This window comes from Lepus europaeus, chromosome X, assembly GCF_033115175.1.
Source record: "Lepus europaeus isolate LE1 chromosome X, mLepTim1.pri, whole genome shotgun sequence".
Taxonomy (NCBI): Eukaryota; Metazoa; Chordata; class Mammalia; order Lagomorpha; family Leporidae; genus Lepus; species Lepus europaeus.
The window spans coordinates 96019027-96034977 of NC_084850.1; the positions used below are offsets into that span (position 1 = coordinate 96019027).

The 15951-nt window shown below is 36.3% G+C and overlaps 1 protein-coding gene across 2 annotated transcripts in view; it reads left to right on the top strand.

The window, feature by feature from the left end:
* Positions 1-15951, top strand: part of PFKFB1 (6-phosphofructo-2-kinase/fructose-2,6-biphosphatase 1) — a 63173-nt gene that overhangs the window by 10782 nt on the left and 36440 nt on the right. For both annotated transcript variants that reach the window (XM_062183892.1, XM_062183893.1), the window contains exon 2: positions 14919-15044. In XM_062183892.1, the coding sequence (XP_062039876.1) occupies positions 14919-15044 (126 nt within the window). The remainder of the gene's footprint in view (positions 1-14918; positions 15045-15951) is intronic.

Below are 15951 nucleotides of genomic sequence, written 5' to 3' on the forward strand. Positions count from 1 at the left end.
AAGCAATCTCTTTTCTCCACGATTGATTTTAAGATCTGTTTGAATGTAGTGTTTTGGAATTTTATTATTTCCCTAAATGGTGCTTCTCTTCTTCCTCTTCTTCCTTTTCTTCTTTCTTTCCTACTCCACTTTCCTAACCTAAGGACTGGTTTTTTTCATCCACTGTAAAAAATTCTCTTACATATAATTTATTCAGATACTGCCTCTCTCACATTCTATCTTCTCTTTCTGGAAATGCAATTAGATCTGTAATAGACCTTATCATTAAGCTCTATTTCATATTTATTTATCTTCCTATTCCTATATAACATTCTATATAATTTTTCAAGATTCTTAGTTTCCTAATTATCTATTCATCTCTATTTAATTTGCTATTCAACTCATACATTGAAACTTTTGCTTCAATGCTTTCATTTTTAATTTCTAGAATTTTTATTTGATTCTTTAAAAAACTCATGTGATTTTGTTTTGATAGTCTCATGTTTCTCTGGCATAATTTTGATAGTTTTTCCCATCTCTCTGAACATATTGTTACAGGGTGTACAAGGTCTCCAACTGGATTTATTAAAAGTTCTTGTGTCAGCATTAGAGATATATTTAAAGCAGAGACATGGATAAAGTGCATGAATGGGAAGAGGATTTTTTTTAAATATTCTCATTTTCCAGATTCCTTTTTTAAAGATTCATTTTAAAATGTATTTCTTTGAAAGGCAAAGTTACACAGAGAGAGAGAGAGAGAGAGAGAGAGAGAGAGACTCTTCCATCCACTGATTCACTCACCAAATGGAAGTGCAGGGCTACTGGTAGAGGCCTCTTAGCTCTTTGTCCCTCACTAACTCCACTTAGCCCCATCACTATCACTCATGCTTATTTTGCACTAGGTAACAGAAAATTTCAGTTGTATTTTTTTTTCAATTCAGCTTCTTCAATTTGTTGTTCCTATTGATTTTTAGTAAACATCTCTCTCTCTCTCTCTCTTTCTCTCTATCTCTCTCTGTATGTATGTATGTGTGTGTGTGTGTGGGAGGGTGTCTGGATGTATATGGGTTGGCTTATGTTTTTTTTCCTTACACAGCTAATGTACATTTCAGCTCTAAACTTGCATGCATGCAAATCTAATTAGGAAATCTCAGAAGCCTCTATTTTGTCTTTTGTTTCCCTCCACCAAGCCAAAGTTGAGAGAGTCTTTCTCAGTCAAGGGCTTCTTCTTCAACCACTGATTATATCAAGTTTGTTGGGTCCTTACTTTAGGCAGGATCTGAGATCAACCTTCTACTTTGAGTGCATAGAGTTTTGTTTATTGTCCTGTGTGCATGCTGTCTCTAAAAATCCAAATTTTAAACCAGAATATCATCAGTCTTTTGATAGTGACCTACAGAAAAAACATTCACTTTGACATTCAATAAGCACAAACATATATGCGCATGTATGTTTAACCAAAAAATGCTTTTTTTGTCATCCACTATATTTTTCATTTATTGTTATATAGCAAATTACCCAAAAATGTAATGGCTTAACACATCAAACATCTATTATCTCACAGGTTCTATGAGATCAGTGAATATCTACCTCAGGATCTATAACTAAGCTACAAATCAAGGTATTTACTGGGGCTGCAGTCATTTCATGACTCTCTTGGTTGAGGAGGATGTACTTCCAAAGTCATTCACATTGTTGTTAGCAAGATTCAGTTCCTTGAAGCACGAGGTTTTTTGCTCAGTTTTTTCCTTGCCAAATACCATCTTCAGCTCCTTCTACATGGATCTTTCCACAGAGACGCTTACAACATAACAGCTGGCTTCCAGCAGAGAAAACTAGTGAGATAGCAGGAGAGGACTAACAATATGGAGGTCAGAGTCTTTGCACTAAAATCTCAAAAGCAGTATCCCATTACCTTTGCCCTATTCTGTGAATTAAAAGCAATTCACCTCCCTTCAGAGGAAGGTACCTCCTTCTTTGATGGCCCCATTCTTTCCACTGGGATTTCACTCGCAGAGACCTTTCATTTAGGTCTTTTTTTGAATGGAATGGGAGAGGGAGTGGGAGATGGGAGGGGTGCGAGTGGGAGAGAAATTAAGGGGGGGAAGCCATTGTATTCCATAAACTGTACTTTGGAAATTTATATTTACTAAATTAAAAAAAAAGGATTTAAAAGAAAAAAAAGTGATTCACTAGATTCAGCCCACATCCAATGAGACCACACAATGTGTATCTACACAATAACAAGAGCTAGAGATCAATAGGGATGATATTAAAACCTGCCTAATGTACCCAGTAAATTGTTTCCATGACTACTAAAGAATCATGATCCATAGTTTGTAAAACATTGCTCCAGGCTACCAGCATAACCATGGATTTTAATGTATGTTTATTGCTTTGATCTATACTTCTTGCCCCTCATTTCTGGCCTCTGAGGATTTTCATTATTTTCACACCAGCTCAACCATGTTTAATTGGTTTTGATTTCAGTATTTTTAGATATTTTGTACTGGGAAGGGTTCAAAATATCACCAGAAATAGAAATTTCTAATATATGCTTTTTACCACATACAATTTGCATAAGATACTATACTATTGGTATTAAGTAGAACGAAAGTAGAACAAAAAAAAACACTAAAAGGAATAAAATAGTAAGTTGTTCCTCGACAGTCAGGACAAGGGCTGATCAAATCACTGTTTCTCATAGTGTCCATTTCACTTCAACAGGTTTCCTTTTTGGTGCTCGGTTAGTTGTCACCAATCAGGGAGAACATATGATATTTGTCCTTTGGGACTGGCTTATTTCACTCAGCATGATGTTTTCCAGATTCCTCCATTTTGTTGCAAATGACCAGATTTCATTTTTTACTGCTGTATAGTATTCTATAGAGTACATAATTTCTTTTTTTTTTTTTTGCCAGGCAGAGTTAGACAGTGATAGAGAGAGACAGAGAGAGACTTATAGTCAGTGAGAGAGAGAGAGACAGAGAGAAAGGTCTTTCTTCCATCGGTTCACCCCCCCAAATGGCCGCTACAGCCGGCGTGCTGCCGATCCAAAGCCAGGAGCCAGGTGCTTCTTCCTGGTCTCCCATGCAGGTGCAGGGCCCAAGCACTTGGGCCATCCTCCACTGCCTTCCCAGGCCACAGCAGAGAGCTGGACTGGAAGAGGAGCAACCGGGACAGAATCCGGTGCCCTGACCAGGACTAGAACCCAGGGTGCTGGTGCCGCAGGCAGAGGATTAGCCTAGTGACCCATGGCACCAGCCATCCCATGATTTCTGTTGATGGGCATTTAGGTTGATTCCATGTCTTAGCTATTGTTAATTGAGCTGCAATAAACATTGAGATGCAGACAGCTCTTTTATTTGCCAATTTAATTTCCTTTGGGTAAATTCCAAAGGAGTGGGATGGCTGGGTTGTATGGTAGGGTTATATTCAGGTTTCTGAGCAATCTCCAGACTGACTTCCCTAGTGGCTTTACCAGTTTGCATTCCCACCAACAGTGGGTTAGTGTCCCTTTTCCCCCACTTCCTCGCCAGCATCTGTTGTTGGTAGATTTCTGTATGTAAGCTATTCTCTCCGGGGTGAGGTGAAACCTCATTGTCGTTTTTATTTGCATTTCCCTGATGGCTAGTGATCCTGAACATTTTTTCATGTGTCTGTTGGCCATTTGGATTTCCTCTTTTGAAAAATGTCTATTTAGGTCCTTGGCCCATCTGTTAAGTGGGTTGTTTTGTTGTTGTGGAGTTTCTTGATCTCTTTGTAGATTCTGGTTATTAATCCTTTATCGGCTGCATAATTTGCAAATATTTTTCCAATTCTGTCGGTTGCCTCTTCACTTTCCTGACTGTTTCTTTTGCAGTACAGAAACTTTTCAATTTGATGTAATCCCAATAGTTAATTTTGGCTTTGACTGCCTGTGCCTCTGCTGTCTTTCCAAGAAGTCTTTGCCTGTGCCTATATCTTGCAGGGTTTCTCCAATGTTCTCTAATAATTTGGTGGTGTTGAGTTGTAGATTTAGATCTTTAATCCATGTTGAGTGGATTTTTGTGTAAGGAGTAAGGTAGGGAAGACACATACTTCTGCATGTGGAGATCCAGTTTTCCCAGTACCATTTATTGAGTAGACTGTCCTTGCTCCAAGAATTGGTTTTGTTCTACTTAATACCATTGGTTGAACTCTTTAATTAACACACAACTATTCTTAGTCTTTTAAATTTAACTGAAAAGTGACCCCTGTTAAATATAAAAGTGGGAATAAGAGAGGGAGGAGATGTACAGTTCGGCACATGCTCACTCGGACTTACCCCTAATAGTAGAGCTAGAAAGGGGATTCCAATTCAATCCCATCAAGGTGGCATGTACCAATGCCATCCTACTTGTTAAAGTGATCAGTTTAAGTACATAATTGATCAAAAAGATAGGATTAAGTGTCAAATGGATTACATAAGACCAGTGTTTGCTAATAATATTTGATAGAATTAAAAAGGAGGGAACGATCCAACATGGGCAGTGGGATACACAGTAGACTCATAGAATGGCAGATGCCCCAAACAGCACTCTGGCCTCAGAATCAGCCCTTAAGGCATTCGGATCCGGCTAAAAAGCCCATGAGAGTCTCACAGGCATGGAAAGCCAAGACACTCTGGCAAAAAAAAAAAATGACCTAAATGAAAGATCTCTGTGAGTGAGATCCCAGTGGAAAGAACAGGCCATCAAAGAAGGAAGTACCTTTCTCTGAAGGGAGGAGAGAACTTCCACTTCGACTATAGCCTTGTCTAAATAAGATTGGAATTGGTGAACTCAAGAGGCTTCTATTGCCTTAGCATCATGACAAGAGCCTCGGGTGATTACTGAGGTCATAAATTAGAGTGTCAATTGTTAAATCAACAACAGAAGTCACAGTGCACTTACTCCCCATGTTGGACCTCTGCCCTTAATGTGTTGTACTATGAGAATTAATGGTAAAACTACTACTCAAACAGTACTCTATACTTTGTGTGTCTTTGTGGGTGCAGTCTGTTGAAATCTTTACTTAGTATATAATAAGTTGATCTTCTGTATATAAAGATAATTGAAAATGAATCATGATGAAGAATGGGATGGGCGAGGGAGTGAGAGATGGGATGGTTGTGGATGGGAGGGAGGTTATGGGGGGGAAAGCTGCTATAATTCAATAGTTGTACTTTGGAAATTTATATTTATTAAATAAAAGTTGGAAAGAAAAAGATACTATACTATTTAAAATTACCTAGAAGTATGCAAAAGAGCTTGGGAAAAATGGTAACTGGTTGTCATATGAACCTTTTCTAAAATCAAGATTTGGTGGTTAGAAGAATAAGATTTACCCACTTTAAGGTACTAGATAAAACGGAGAAAAATCTCAGAAAAGTAATGGCTGCCTAAGCCAGTCATGAGAGTAAACTTTTATTTGTTAACTTTTTATCCTGAAATAATTTTGATTTTACAGAAATAGTAAAAAGAAGTCTTGTGTAACCTTCACCCATCTTTCACTAATATTAGCACTTTATATAAACATAGTAGATTTGTCAAAACTAAGAAATTAATATCACCACATGACTATCGACGAAACTGGAGAATTTATCCAGATTTCTTCAGTTTTCCATTAATGTCCCTTTTATTCCAAGATCAAATCTAGCATTCCACCTTGGATTTAATTGCACATTTCCTTAGAATTCTCCAGTCTATGGTAGTTTTTCAGTCTTTTTTTTTATGTACTTGAAAATTTGGTTCAAGTGTATTTTGGAGTGGTCTTCAACTGGGGATTTTTTTTTTGGTATTTTCTCGTGTTTATACCAACGTTCTTCATGGGTTTTAGGGGGAACATGGTTTACTACTGATGATGTTACCCTTGAACGCTTTATTAAGTATTATTATTAAGTAAGATCTGTCTGGTTATCATTTTTCTTTTCCAAACTCTATTCTTTGAAAATTAATCAATTAAGTCCAGTCCACACTCAGGTGAAGGGGAATTAAATGCCACATCCTGGAGGGAGAACTATTAAATATTTTTGGAAAATATTGAAGCCACCATAATAATTTGGGTAAAGTTCTTAGAATCTATGCAAATATTCAAATTCTCCATCACAAATTTTAGCATTCATCAGTGGATTGCGCCTGCAACAATTACAGTGGTATTCTAATGGTGTTTGTCTGTTTCCCCCTTCCTTCTAATGTATATTATTCGGAATATCTCTGTAAAGAAGATTTTGCCCTTCTCCACTGTTTGTTTATTCAATTATTTATGTATAACAGTATGGGCTCATAAATATTTATCTTAATCTTTGAATGATAATTCCATAGTGTATTTATTTATTTTGTCGGTTAGCTTATTCCATCTTTTGCTGTTAGAAGCTCTCTTAAGTTGGCTTCTGTGTCTTATTCTAAAAACAGACCTTGGTCTTCAGAGCAGTTTTAGGTTTGTAGTAAAATTGAGCAGAAGATACCAAGATTTCTCATATACCACCTGCCCCCACACATATGTAGTCTCTCCCATTACCTATATCCTCCACCAAAGTGGTATTTTGTGCAATTGATGAACCTACTTTGACGCATCAGTTATCATTTAGTGTCCATAGTTTACACTAGTACACATTTACACTGGTACACATTCTATGGGTTTGAACAAATTTATCATACAGAATAGTTTTACTTTTCTAAAACTTCTCTGTGCTCTACCTATCTATATTACCCTCCTTCTTCCTTACTTTTTCACACAAGATCCCTCAGCCATTTCTCTAAGGATTTATGGTTCCTTTAATTGAAAAATGGTAATTAGAAGCCATGATCCAGGTGCCAGATGTGCTTGTTACTTCTAGAACATCACTGCTTCTCACTCTCAGAAGACAAAAATAATGTTTGTGTGCATTCTAACACATGTATATTTCTGTATGTATTTATTTATATTGAAAAACACAGTACTGAATTAGTACTGATATTTCTGACCCTACACCAGAATTACAGGGCATCATTCTAGATATTCTCTCATTACCTACAATTTGCTTATTAATGTGTTCAACCTTACTATACAGATAATTTCAGAATTGTTAACTCATACTCCTGTGAGAAAAAAATTATAAATTAGAATACAGCCCTACACAGTTATTTTTCTGTCATTTATCTGACAGTATCATTTATCTGACAATATCCAGTCAAAACACTGTTTTCCATAGTTATTTATTTCTAACTATCTCTACCCTGTTTTGTGAAGTTATGCTACACACTTATAACATAATTAGATCCATTCATTGCAAACTACATTCAATACCATGTTAGAGTTATTTTAGAATATTTTAGTTGATTTTTAAAAACTTGAGCACAATGAAATTTATTTCTGTTGGTTTTACAAATACTCATCTAAAAAGCCAGGCAGATATTTATTTCCTCAGTATCACACAGAATAACATGACTCCAAAAATTCTTTTGTATAGCCCTTTTATAGTTAAGCTGTCTGACCTCCCTCAGCCCCCAGCAATTACTAATCTTTTTTCTATTAGAATAATTTTGCCTTTCCATGATGTCATGTAAATGGAATTATATGTCAGCTTTTGGATCTGGCTTCTTTCTTTTTAGCATTTCAGATTCATCCTAGTTGTATGAATCAATTATTCGCTTAATTGCCGAATGGTATTCTGCTTTATGCTTGTACCACAGTTTGTTCATTCATCAGTTGAAGAACATTTTGGTTGTTTCTAGTTTTTAATGATTTTTGATAAGACGCTATAAAGACTCATATATATATATATATATATATATATATATATATATATAGTGTGTGTGTGTGTGTGTGTTTGGGTATGTGTGAAGTTAATTTTTCAATTCACTTGCTAAGAATGGAAGTGAGTTGCTATATCTAGGAGGGAAAATACTGGGTCACATGTCCAGTACATGTCAAATTTTAAATGTAACTGCCAAATGATTTTCCCAAATGTCTAAACCATTTTGCATCCCAACTGACAATGAATAAGTGTTTCTTTCATTTGGCATCCTTGTCAGCATTTGTTATTATCATAGATATATACATACTTAATTTTAAATCATTTTAATAGTTATGTCTTAAAGTGTATCTCATTGCACTTTTAACTTGCGTTTCCCATGATTGATGATGTTTGTCATCTGTGTATTTTGGTTGGTGAAATATTTGTTTATATCCTTTGCCAGTTGTTAAAATTAGGATTTGTCTTTTTTTTTTAAGAAGGTGGGATTTTTAAAAAAAACATTTTATTTATTTATTTGAGAGGGAGAGTTACAGAGAGAGGGAGAGACAAAGGTCTGCCATCCACTGGTTCACTCCCCAAATGGCCACAACAGCTGGAACTGAGCTGATCCTAGGTCAGGAACCAGGAGCTTCTTCCAGGTCTCCCATGCGAGTGCAGGGGCCCAAGCACTTGAACCATCTTCTACTGCTTGCCCAGGCCATAAGCAGAGAACTGGGTCAGAAGAGGAGCATCTGGGAAATGAACCGGCGCCAGAGGTGGAGGCTTAGCCCACTACTCCACAGCACCAACCCCTAGAATTTGTCTTTTTTGGTGAAGTTTTAAGAGTTAAATTCTGGTTATACCAGATATGTAATTTGCAAATATCTTCTCCCAAATGGTGGCTTTTCTTTTTATTCTTTAACAGTGTCATTTACAGATAAAGGTTTTCACATAGGAGTAAAAATTTAAATTTCTATAGATTAAAATTTATTACAGATAAAAAATTTAAAGTCCAACATAACCAATTTTTTTTCATTTATGGGTAGTACTTATTACCAAACCCAATATTATACAGATTTTCTCCTATATTCTCTTTTATAAATCTTATCGTTCTAGGTTTTATATTTAGGCCTGTGATCCATTTCAAGTTTTTGCATAAGGTTTAAGATATGTGTTGCAGTTCATTTTTTGCGTATGGACTTCCAATTATTCTAGCCTCATTTGTTGAAAAGCCTCTATTTCCTCCATTGAATTGTCTTTGCAACTTTATTCAAAATAAGTTGCCTGTATTTAAGTGGGATTATTTCGGGTTCTTTATTCTATTCCCTTGATCTATGAAGATGCCTCCCAAAGTTTATGGGAAATGGAATTAACAGATAAGTACCAAAATTTTTTGAATTCGCAGCTGGCATTGTGGTATAGCAGATTAAAATGCCACCTTCCAGCTTCTTGCTTCTCTGCATTCCATCCAGCCTCTGCTAAAGTTCCTGGGAAAGCAGCTGAAGATGGCCCAAGTACTTGGCCCCTGCTACCCACATGGGAGACTGAATGTATTTCCGGGCATTTGGCTTCTGCCTGGCCCAGTCCCGGCCTAGCCTTGGTTGTTGTAGCCATTCTGGGAGAGAACTGGCGATGGAAGGTCTCCCTCTCTTTCTTTCTATCCTTCCCTCTCCTTCGTCCTCTCTTTCTCTCTCTGTCACTCTGCCTTTCAAATAAAATACATCTTTAAAAATTTAAAAAAAAATTTTGAAGTCTGCACCTAGGTTTTTCATAATACACATTTTCTGTGAACTGTTGAATACTCCTCCTATATGGCTTTTTGCCAATAGCATACTATCTTTATAGTAAGTCTCAAAATCAGGCAATTTCCTCAAACATTGTTTTTATTTACAAATCATTTTAGCCATTCCAGTTCCTCTTCCCAAATAAATTTTAGAATTAGCTTTTCTATATCTAAAAATATCCTTATGGGATTTTTGATTGGTATTATGTTAAATACATGGATCACTTTGTAGAGAATGGACATCTTTACTACATTGAGTCTTCTAATCCATGACTACTATTTATCTTTCTACTTATTTAGTTCTTTGGTTTCTTTCAACAGCGTTTTGTTGTTTATGACATACACAATCTATGCATATTTTGTTAGTGTTCCACCTACACCTAAATATTTTCTCTTATTAGAACTATGGTAAACATGATTCTAAAATCTTTTTGTGTTTAATTGCTCATTGATTATATGGAAAAATGACTTTTATGTACTGACGTTGTATCCTCTTAACTTGATAAACTCACGTATGAGTTTTAGGAGTTTTTTATGGATTTCCTGGGATTTTTTCTACAAAAATCATGTTTTATTTCTTCCTTTATAATATGTATGCATTTTATTTTCTTTTTTTTTTGTCTTTTAGTGTTGACTAGGGGTCATCATTTGCTGCCCCACAATCATCTGCTGCCCTCCCACAAGATGCATTAGTAGGGGGCTAGAACAGATGTGTGGAGTAACTGGGTTTCAAACCAGCACTCCAATATGGCATGTCACTTCCTAAGTGGAGGCCTAACCCCCTACATTGCAATGCCTGCCCATTTTCACTGTAATGCTGGCCTCATGGAATATGTTGCTAAGTGTTTTCCTGTCTTCTAGTTTTCTGAAGAGATTGTATAGAATTGGTGCTTTTTTTTCTTTTAATGTATGCTAAAATTTCCCAGTGAAACAAATCTGGACCTGAGGATTTAGGCTGATTTTTTTTTTTTATTGAAAATTCAATTGTTATAGAAGAATTCATATTATCTATTTCATTTTGGGTGAGTTTTGGCATTTTGTGCTTTCTGAGAAACTTTACTGTTAAATTATGTGCTTGGAGTTGTTAATTGTATACTTTTATTATAATTTCAATATTTATGATTTTTATCTCATTCTAGATTCTTAAAATTTCAGTTACTGTATTTTCTGTTCAAAATATCCATTTGATTGTACTTGTTTGATGGTTTTTCTATTTTTAATAGCTGTTCCAAGATCATTTGTTATTACTCATTCAATTTTTAAATAGATAATTCTAAAGTATCATATCATCATTCATGTTTGTTGATTGTCTCTTTCCATGTCAGCTAAGATTTTCATGCTAGCTGATTTTAGCTTGTATCCTAGACATTGTGAGTATTGTTTTGAGATTCTCAATCCTTCTTATATTCTATGGAGAACGTTGATGTTTTTGCTTTATCTTCTGTGTATTGTGGTTTGATTTTCAAAGCTTTTGCAGTAGTACTATTAGGTCTGTCCTGTGTGTGCACCACCTAGTGGTCAATTTGGGATTTGGGTGGAGATCTACTTGCTGGTCGAGTTCCCAAATCTTTGATATAATAATTAGGATCAAAACATAAATTAGAGATGCAGTTAACTTTTCATTATTCTTCCCTCCCCATTATCTTTTTAGTAATTTCCAACTCCTTGGGCTCTTGTTTTCTGTACTGTGTTGAAAAACTACCTACTGTCATGGTTGTACAAATTCCAGAAACAGTTGTGTCTTCCTGACACTGTGGCTCCACCTACAGGAAGGGCTCCCATTCTGGGCCACTTGTCCTTCTGTGCCTTTGCTGTTGCTATGTCCACTGTGGAACTAAAGATGAAGTTCAAACAACAACAACAAAGAGTTCCCTCACTTTGAACCTTAGTTCTCTTTGCCATTCCTGAAGCCCAAACTCCAAGGCCTCTCTCCTGCATCTCATTGTGTCACTAAAACAATGCTCACTTCTGAGTTTCATGCCATATTGAATTCAGGCTCAGGATACTGAAGGGGAAAAATAATTTCGAACTTGCAGCTGTTTAGGTGGTACTTAAAATTGATATTCTTCCCTGATTCACCTATAAGAATTTACTTTTGCGCTTTCATATAGGAATCCATGCATTCTATGAAGGTTTTATATTTCAGTTAGAGTTAAAAGAAGGCCTCAGAATCAGACTCATTTATATGTGTTTTGTAGATACTATACTGTCAAGTCTTGCTTTCTTATCCAGTTTAACAATCTGTCTTTAATTGGTGTATTTAGGCAATTCAGATTTAAAGTTATTATTGACATTGCTGGTAAAATCTTGCCAACTATCTCTAGTCATTGCATTTGTTTTCCCCCTGTTTTTCTGTCTTTTCTTACTTTATTTTTTATGATCCTTTTACACTTATCATTTATATGTCTTTTTTCCCCTACTTTTTAAATGGTTCCCCTAGAGAAGGCTTGGGGAATCTTTTTTTCTGCCAAAGGCCATTTGGATATTTATAGCATTATTCACAGGCCATAATAAAAATCAACTTAAAAATGAGCCTGCTATAGATTTACTGAATTTTGAGTCCCATCTGAGGATGCCTTGGCAAGGCCAAATCAAATGATTTTGCCAGCCTTATGCAGCCTGAGGACTGGACATTACCCACCCCTGCTCTAGAGTTTACAACATACGTTTTTAGAAAATTTGAGTTCCCCTTCATATAACATTATACTGCTTCATGTGTAGTGTAAGTACCTTATAACATGTTCTTCCCAATTTCTTCCCCCTGTTCCTCATCTCATTGTTGTGTTTCATTTCATTCTTCTGTATGCTATAATCACACAATACATCATTACTATTATTACTCTAAACTTAGTTTTTTTTTAACTTTTATTTAATAAATATAAATTTCCAAAGTACAGCTTTTGAATTACAGTGGCTTTTTCCACCCCATAACTTCCCTCCCACCCGCAACCCTCCCATCTCCCACTCACTCTCCCATTCCATTCACATCAAGATTCATTTTCAATTAACTTTATATACAGATCAATTTAGTATATGTTAAGTAAAGATTTCAACAGTTTGCACCCACACAGAAACACAAAGTGTAAAGTACTGTTTGAGTACTAGTTATAGCATTAATTCACATAGTACAACATATTAAGGACAGAGATCCTACTTGGGGAGTAAGTGCACAGTGACTCCTGTTGTTGACTTAACAATTGACATTCTTGTTTATGGCGTCAGTAATCACCTTAGGCTCTTGTCATGAGTTGCCAAGGCTATGGAAGCCTTTTGAGTTCACTGACTCTGATCTTATTTAGACAAGGTCATAGTCAAAGTGGAAGTTCTCTCCTTCCTTCAGAGAAAGGTACCTCCTTCTTTGATGGCCCATCTAAACTTAGTTTATAGTTAGGTCATTTAAGAATATTAAAAATAAAATTATGTTTGCTTTCATTTATTCCCTTGTCAGAACTCTCCCTTTAATTTTGTAGACAGTTTTCTAACATATGTCATATTCCTCTTGCCTAAATAATTATCTTTGATATTTCTTATAAAGCAAGCCTAGTGATTATGAATTTCCTCAGCTTTTGTCTATAAAAGTATTTTGCCTTCATTTTTGAAGGATATTTTTGTAGGATTTATAATTCTAAATTGACTTTTTTTCTTTCAATACCTCAAAGTTTTCATTCTACTGTCTTTTTGCTTATGTGATTATGACAAGAAGTCAAGTGTAATTCTTCTTTTTGTTACTCTGTGGGTAAGGTGTTCTCCATTAAAGCTCCTCCTTCCTGGCTTCCTTTAAGTTTTTATTTTTGTCCCTATTTTCTGTGGTTTTTTTTTTTGTTGTTGTTGTTGTTTGGATTGGTTTGGTTTGGTTGATTGTTTTTGGTATTTACATGTTTGGTGTTCTCTGAGCTTCCTAGATCTACAGTTTGGTGTCAGTCACTAATTTTGAAAAATTTCAGCCATTATGAATGTGTTTTCAAAATTTTTTCTATTTCTTCTCTTTCTTCTCTTTGTTGTATTCTTAGAACACATACAATACACTGTTTGGTATTATCCTACAGTTCTTGAATATTTTGTTCTGTTTTCTCTTTTGCCTTCTTTTCTCTATGCTCTTCAGTTTGTATAATTCCTATGGACCTGTCTTCAAATTCAGTGATTCCTCCTTGCTGTGTCAAGTCCACTGATGAGCACATCAAAGATATTCTTCAGGTCTGTTACTGTGTTTTTTTCTCCCTTGTACTTGCATTTCCTTTTTATACTTTCCACCCCCTACTGAAATTACCTATCCAACTACCTTTTCCAACAGAGCCTTTAACATATTAACTATAGCTGTTTTAAATTACCTGTCTGGTAATTCCAACATCTGTGTCATAGCTGAGTCTAGTCATTGTGATCATTTAGTCTCTTTATACTGTTTTTTTCCTTACCTTCATTCTTCCCTTTGTGCTGCTCCCACAATCTTTTGCATGTCCTACACCTAAACCCACTATTATTTTTACTGATGTTTCTTAATTTTGGTAGTGGGAATAAGGGACTAGAAACATTTTGTTCTATTCTTGCTAGGTTTTAGTCTTAGAATTATCCTGAGTGTTGGAATTGTGACCCTAATGAGTACTCCTGTCCCTCCTCCAAATGTAATTGCCAGCCCAACACGTTTTCCTGCCCCACTTGGGTTAAAATCGTTCCCCCCCTATTTTTTCTCCCCCAGTTGTAGTGAGTTTGCACTCATCCCCCTCAGTTTCTGTTGACCTTTCTGCTGCAGATTAAGGCTTTTATTCTCTTTTGGGGGGATAACGGTAGATTGATGTAGACTTACCAATCAATGATGTCGGTAGTTTTGCTCTGCCAGCTGCAGTGAGTTTCCACAGTGCTCTCATGCTGCAGTTTTTATTGTCTTTCTTCCAGAGAATTTAACACTTTTGTTCCATAGAGAATAAAGAGAAAATGGTCTTGGCAAATTTTGATAATGGCTACCATTCTGTTCCCTTCCCCAAGTCAAAACTGTAAGATACCTTTCTTAGGAGTTTTCTCAATCTTTCCTGTCAGCACCTGGTGAAATTCCTGGAGGAAGATTCCACAAAAGTGTATTGAGATGCCTATGCATCAGTTCCCATGGGCTTCTCACACTAGCCCACAACCAGCTTTTAGCAATTCATTAATAATTTTTAGCTAAATCTTCTTATGAGTTTATATGTTGTGCAGTGGTATCTGCACCAGATAGGCAAATGGGCAGGTCCTGTTGCTCCCTGTAGATGCCTATTTCTACAGATTTGGGGTTAGCAGTTTGCAGCTTTAGCTATTTAATGAGGTCAAGAGATGATTTGCAGTTTTCCAGCACTCTTTTTTCTTGTTGTGATAGTGGGAAAGATGCTCTTTCCGGCTCTACATCTCAGAACTGATACCAGAAGATCATGTGAGTTGGAAAATAAGCTTTTGAGACTGTTTCTCTTCCAGCATCCGTACCCCAGTTTACCAATTCTCCCACAATGGTGATCATGGTGGGTTTACCAGCTCGAGGGAAGACATACATCTCCACAAAGCTCACACGATATCTCAACTGGATAGGAACACCAACTAAAGGTATGTCTCTGAAACCCTTTATTGTATAACCCTCCGTAGGCTTAGAACCAATGAAGGTAGCAGGTCAAACCCTCAGTACCAGAAATGCTTCATCACAATTACTACTACTACACACTACTACGATACTACTAACACTACTACTACATTTTTATAAGCTTTACAATTTCTTGAGCACATATTCTTTGTTCAACTCCATGCTGAGTGCTAGGCATAGAAAAACTATTAAGATTAAATATCTGTTCTCAAGGAGTTCTAGGGCCTCAAAATAACCCTATGAGTAGCATACTATTTTATTACCATTACTATTATTAGCATAGCAATATTAGTGTTTTATTAGCATTAGCATTCCTTCACCACTTCATAACTGAGGAAACTAAGACCCAAGAAGTTAAGTGCCTTGTCTATAAGCACATGACTGTAAGTAACAAAACTAGGGTATGAACCAGGTCTCTTTGACTCCAAGCCTGATACTTAGTGTCAGGTCTCTTATACATGATTCTACTGATGGGGTGTGGATGGGGGAGTGGACGGCCCTGTATTGTCCTTTTATCTATCTTGTTCTCCATTCTCTTCCCCATCCCAACATCCAATCTGTCCCCTTCCTTCCATCCATTCCTTCCTCTCTTGTTCCAACTCTCTCATCTTTCTCTCATTTCTTCATTCCCTTCATTTACTTTGTCTTTATCTAATTCACCAGTGAGGAGTTTCCCATGTGTCAAAACCCATGTTAAGCATTAAAGATAACAAAATGGATGAGACTCAAGCCTTGCCTTGAAGAGTTTTTCAGCCTGAGGAAGCATAAGAATACTTCATGTCCCCTAGAGAAGATTGTTGAGGAGGCTCACAGAAAGGATCACTAATAGGAAGACAACAGGTTCAAGCGAGGAGCAGCAAGATGGCGGAATAG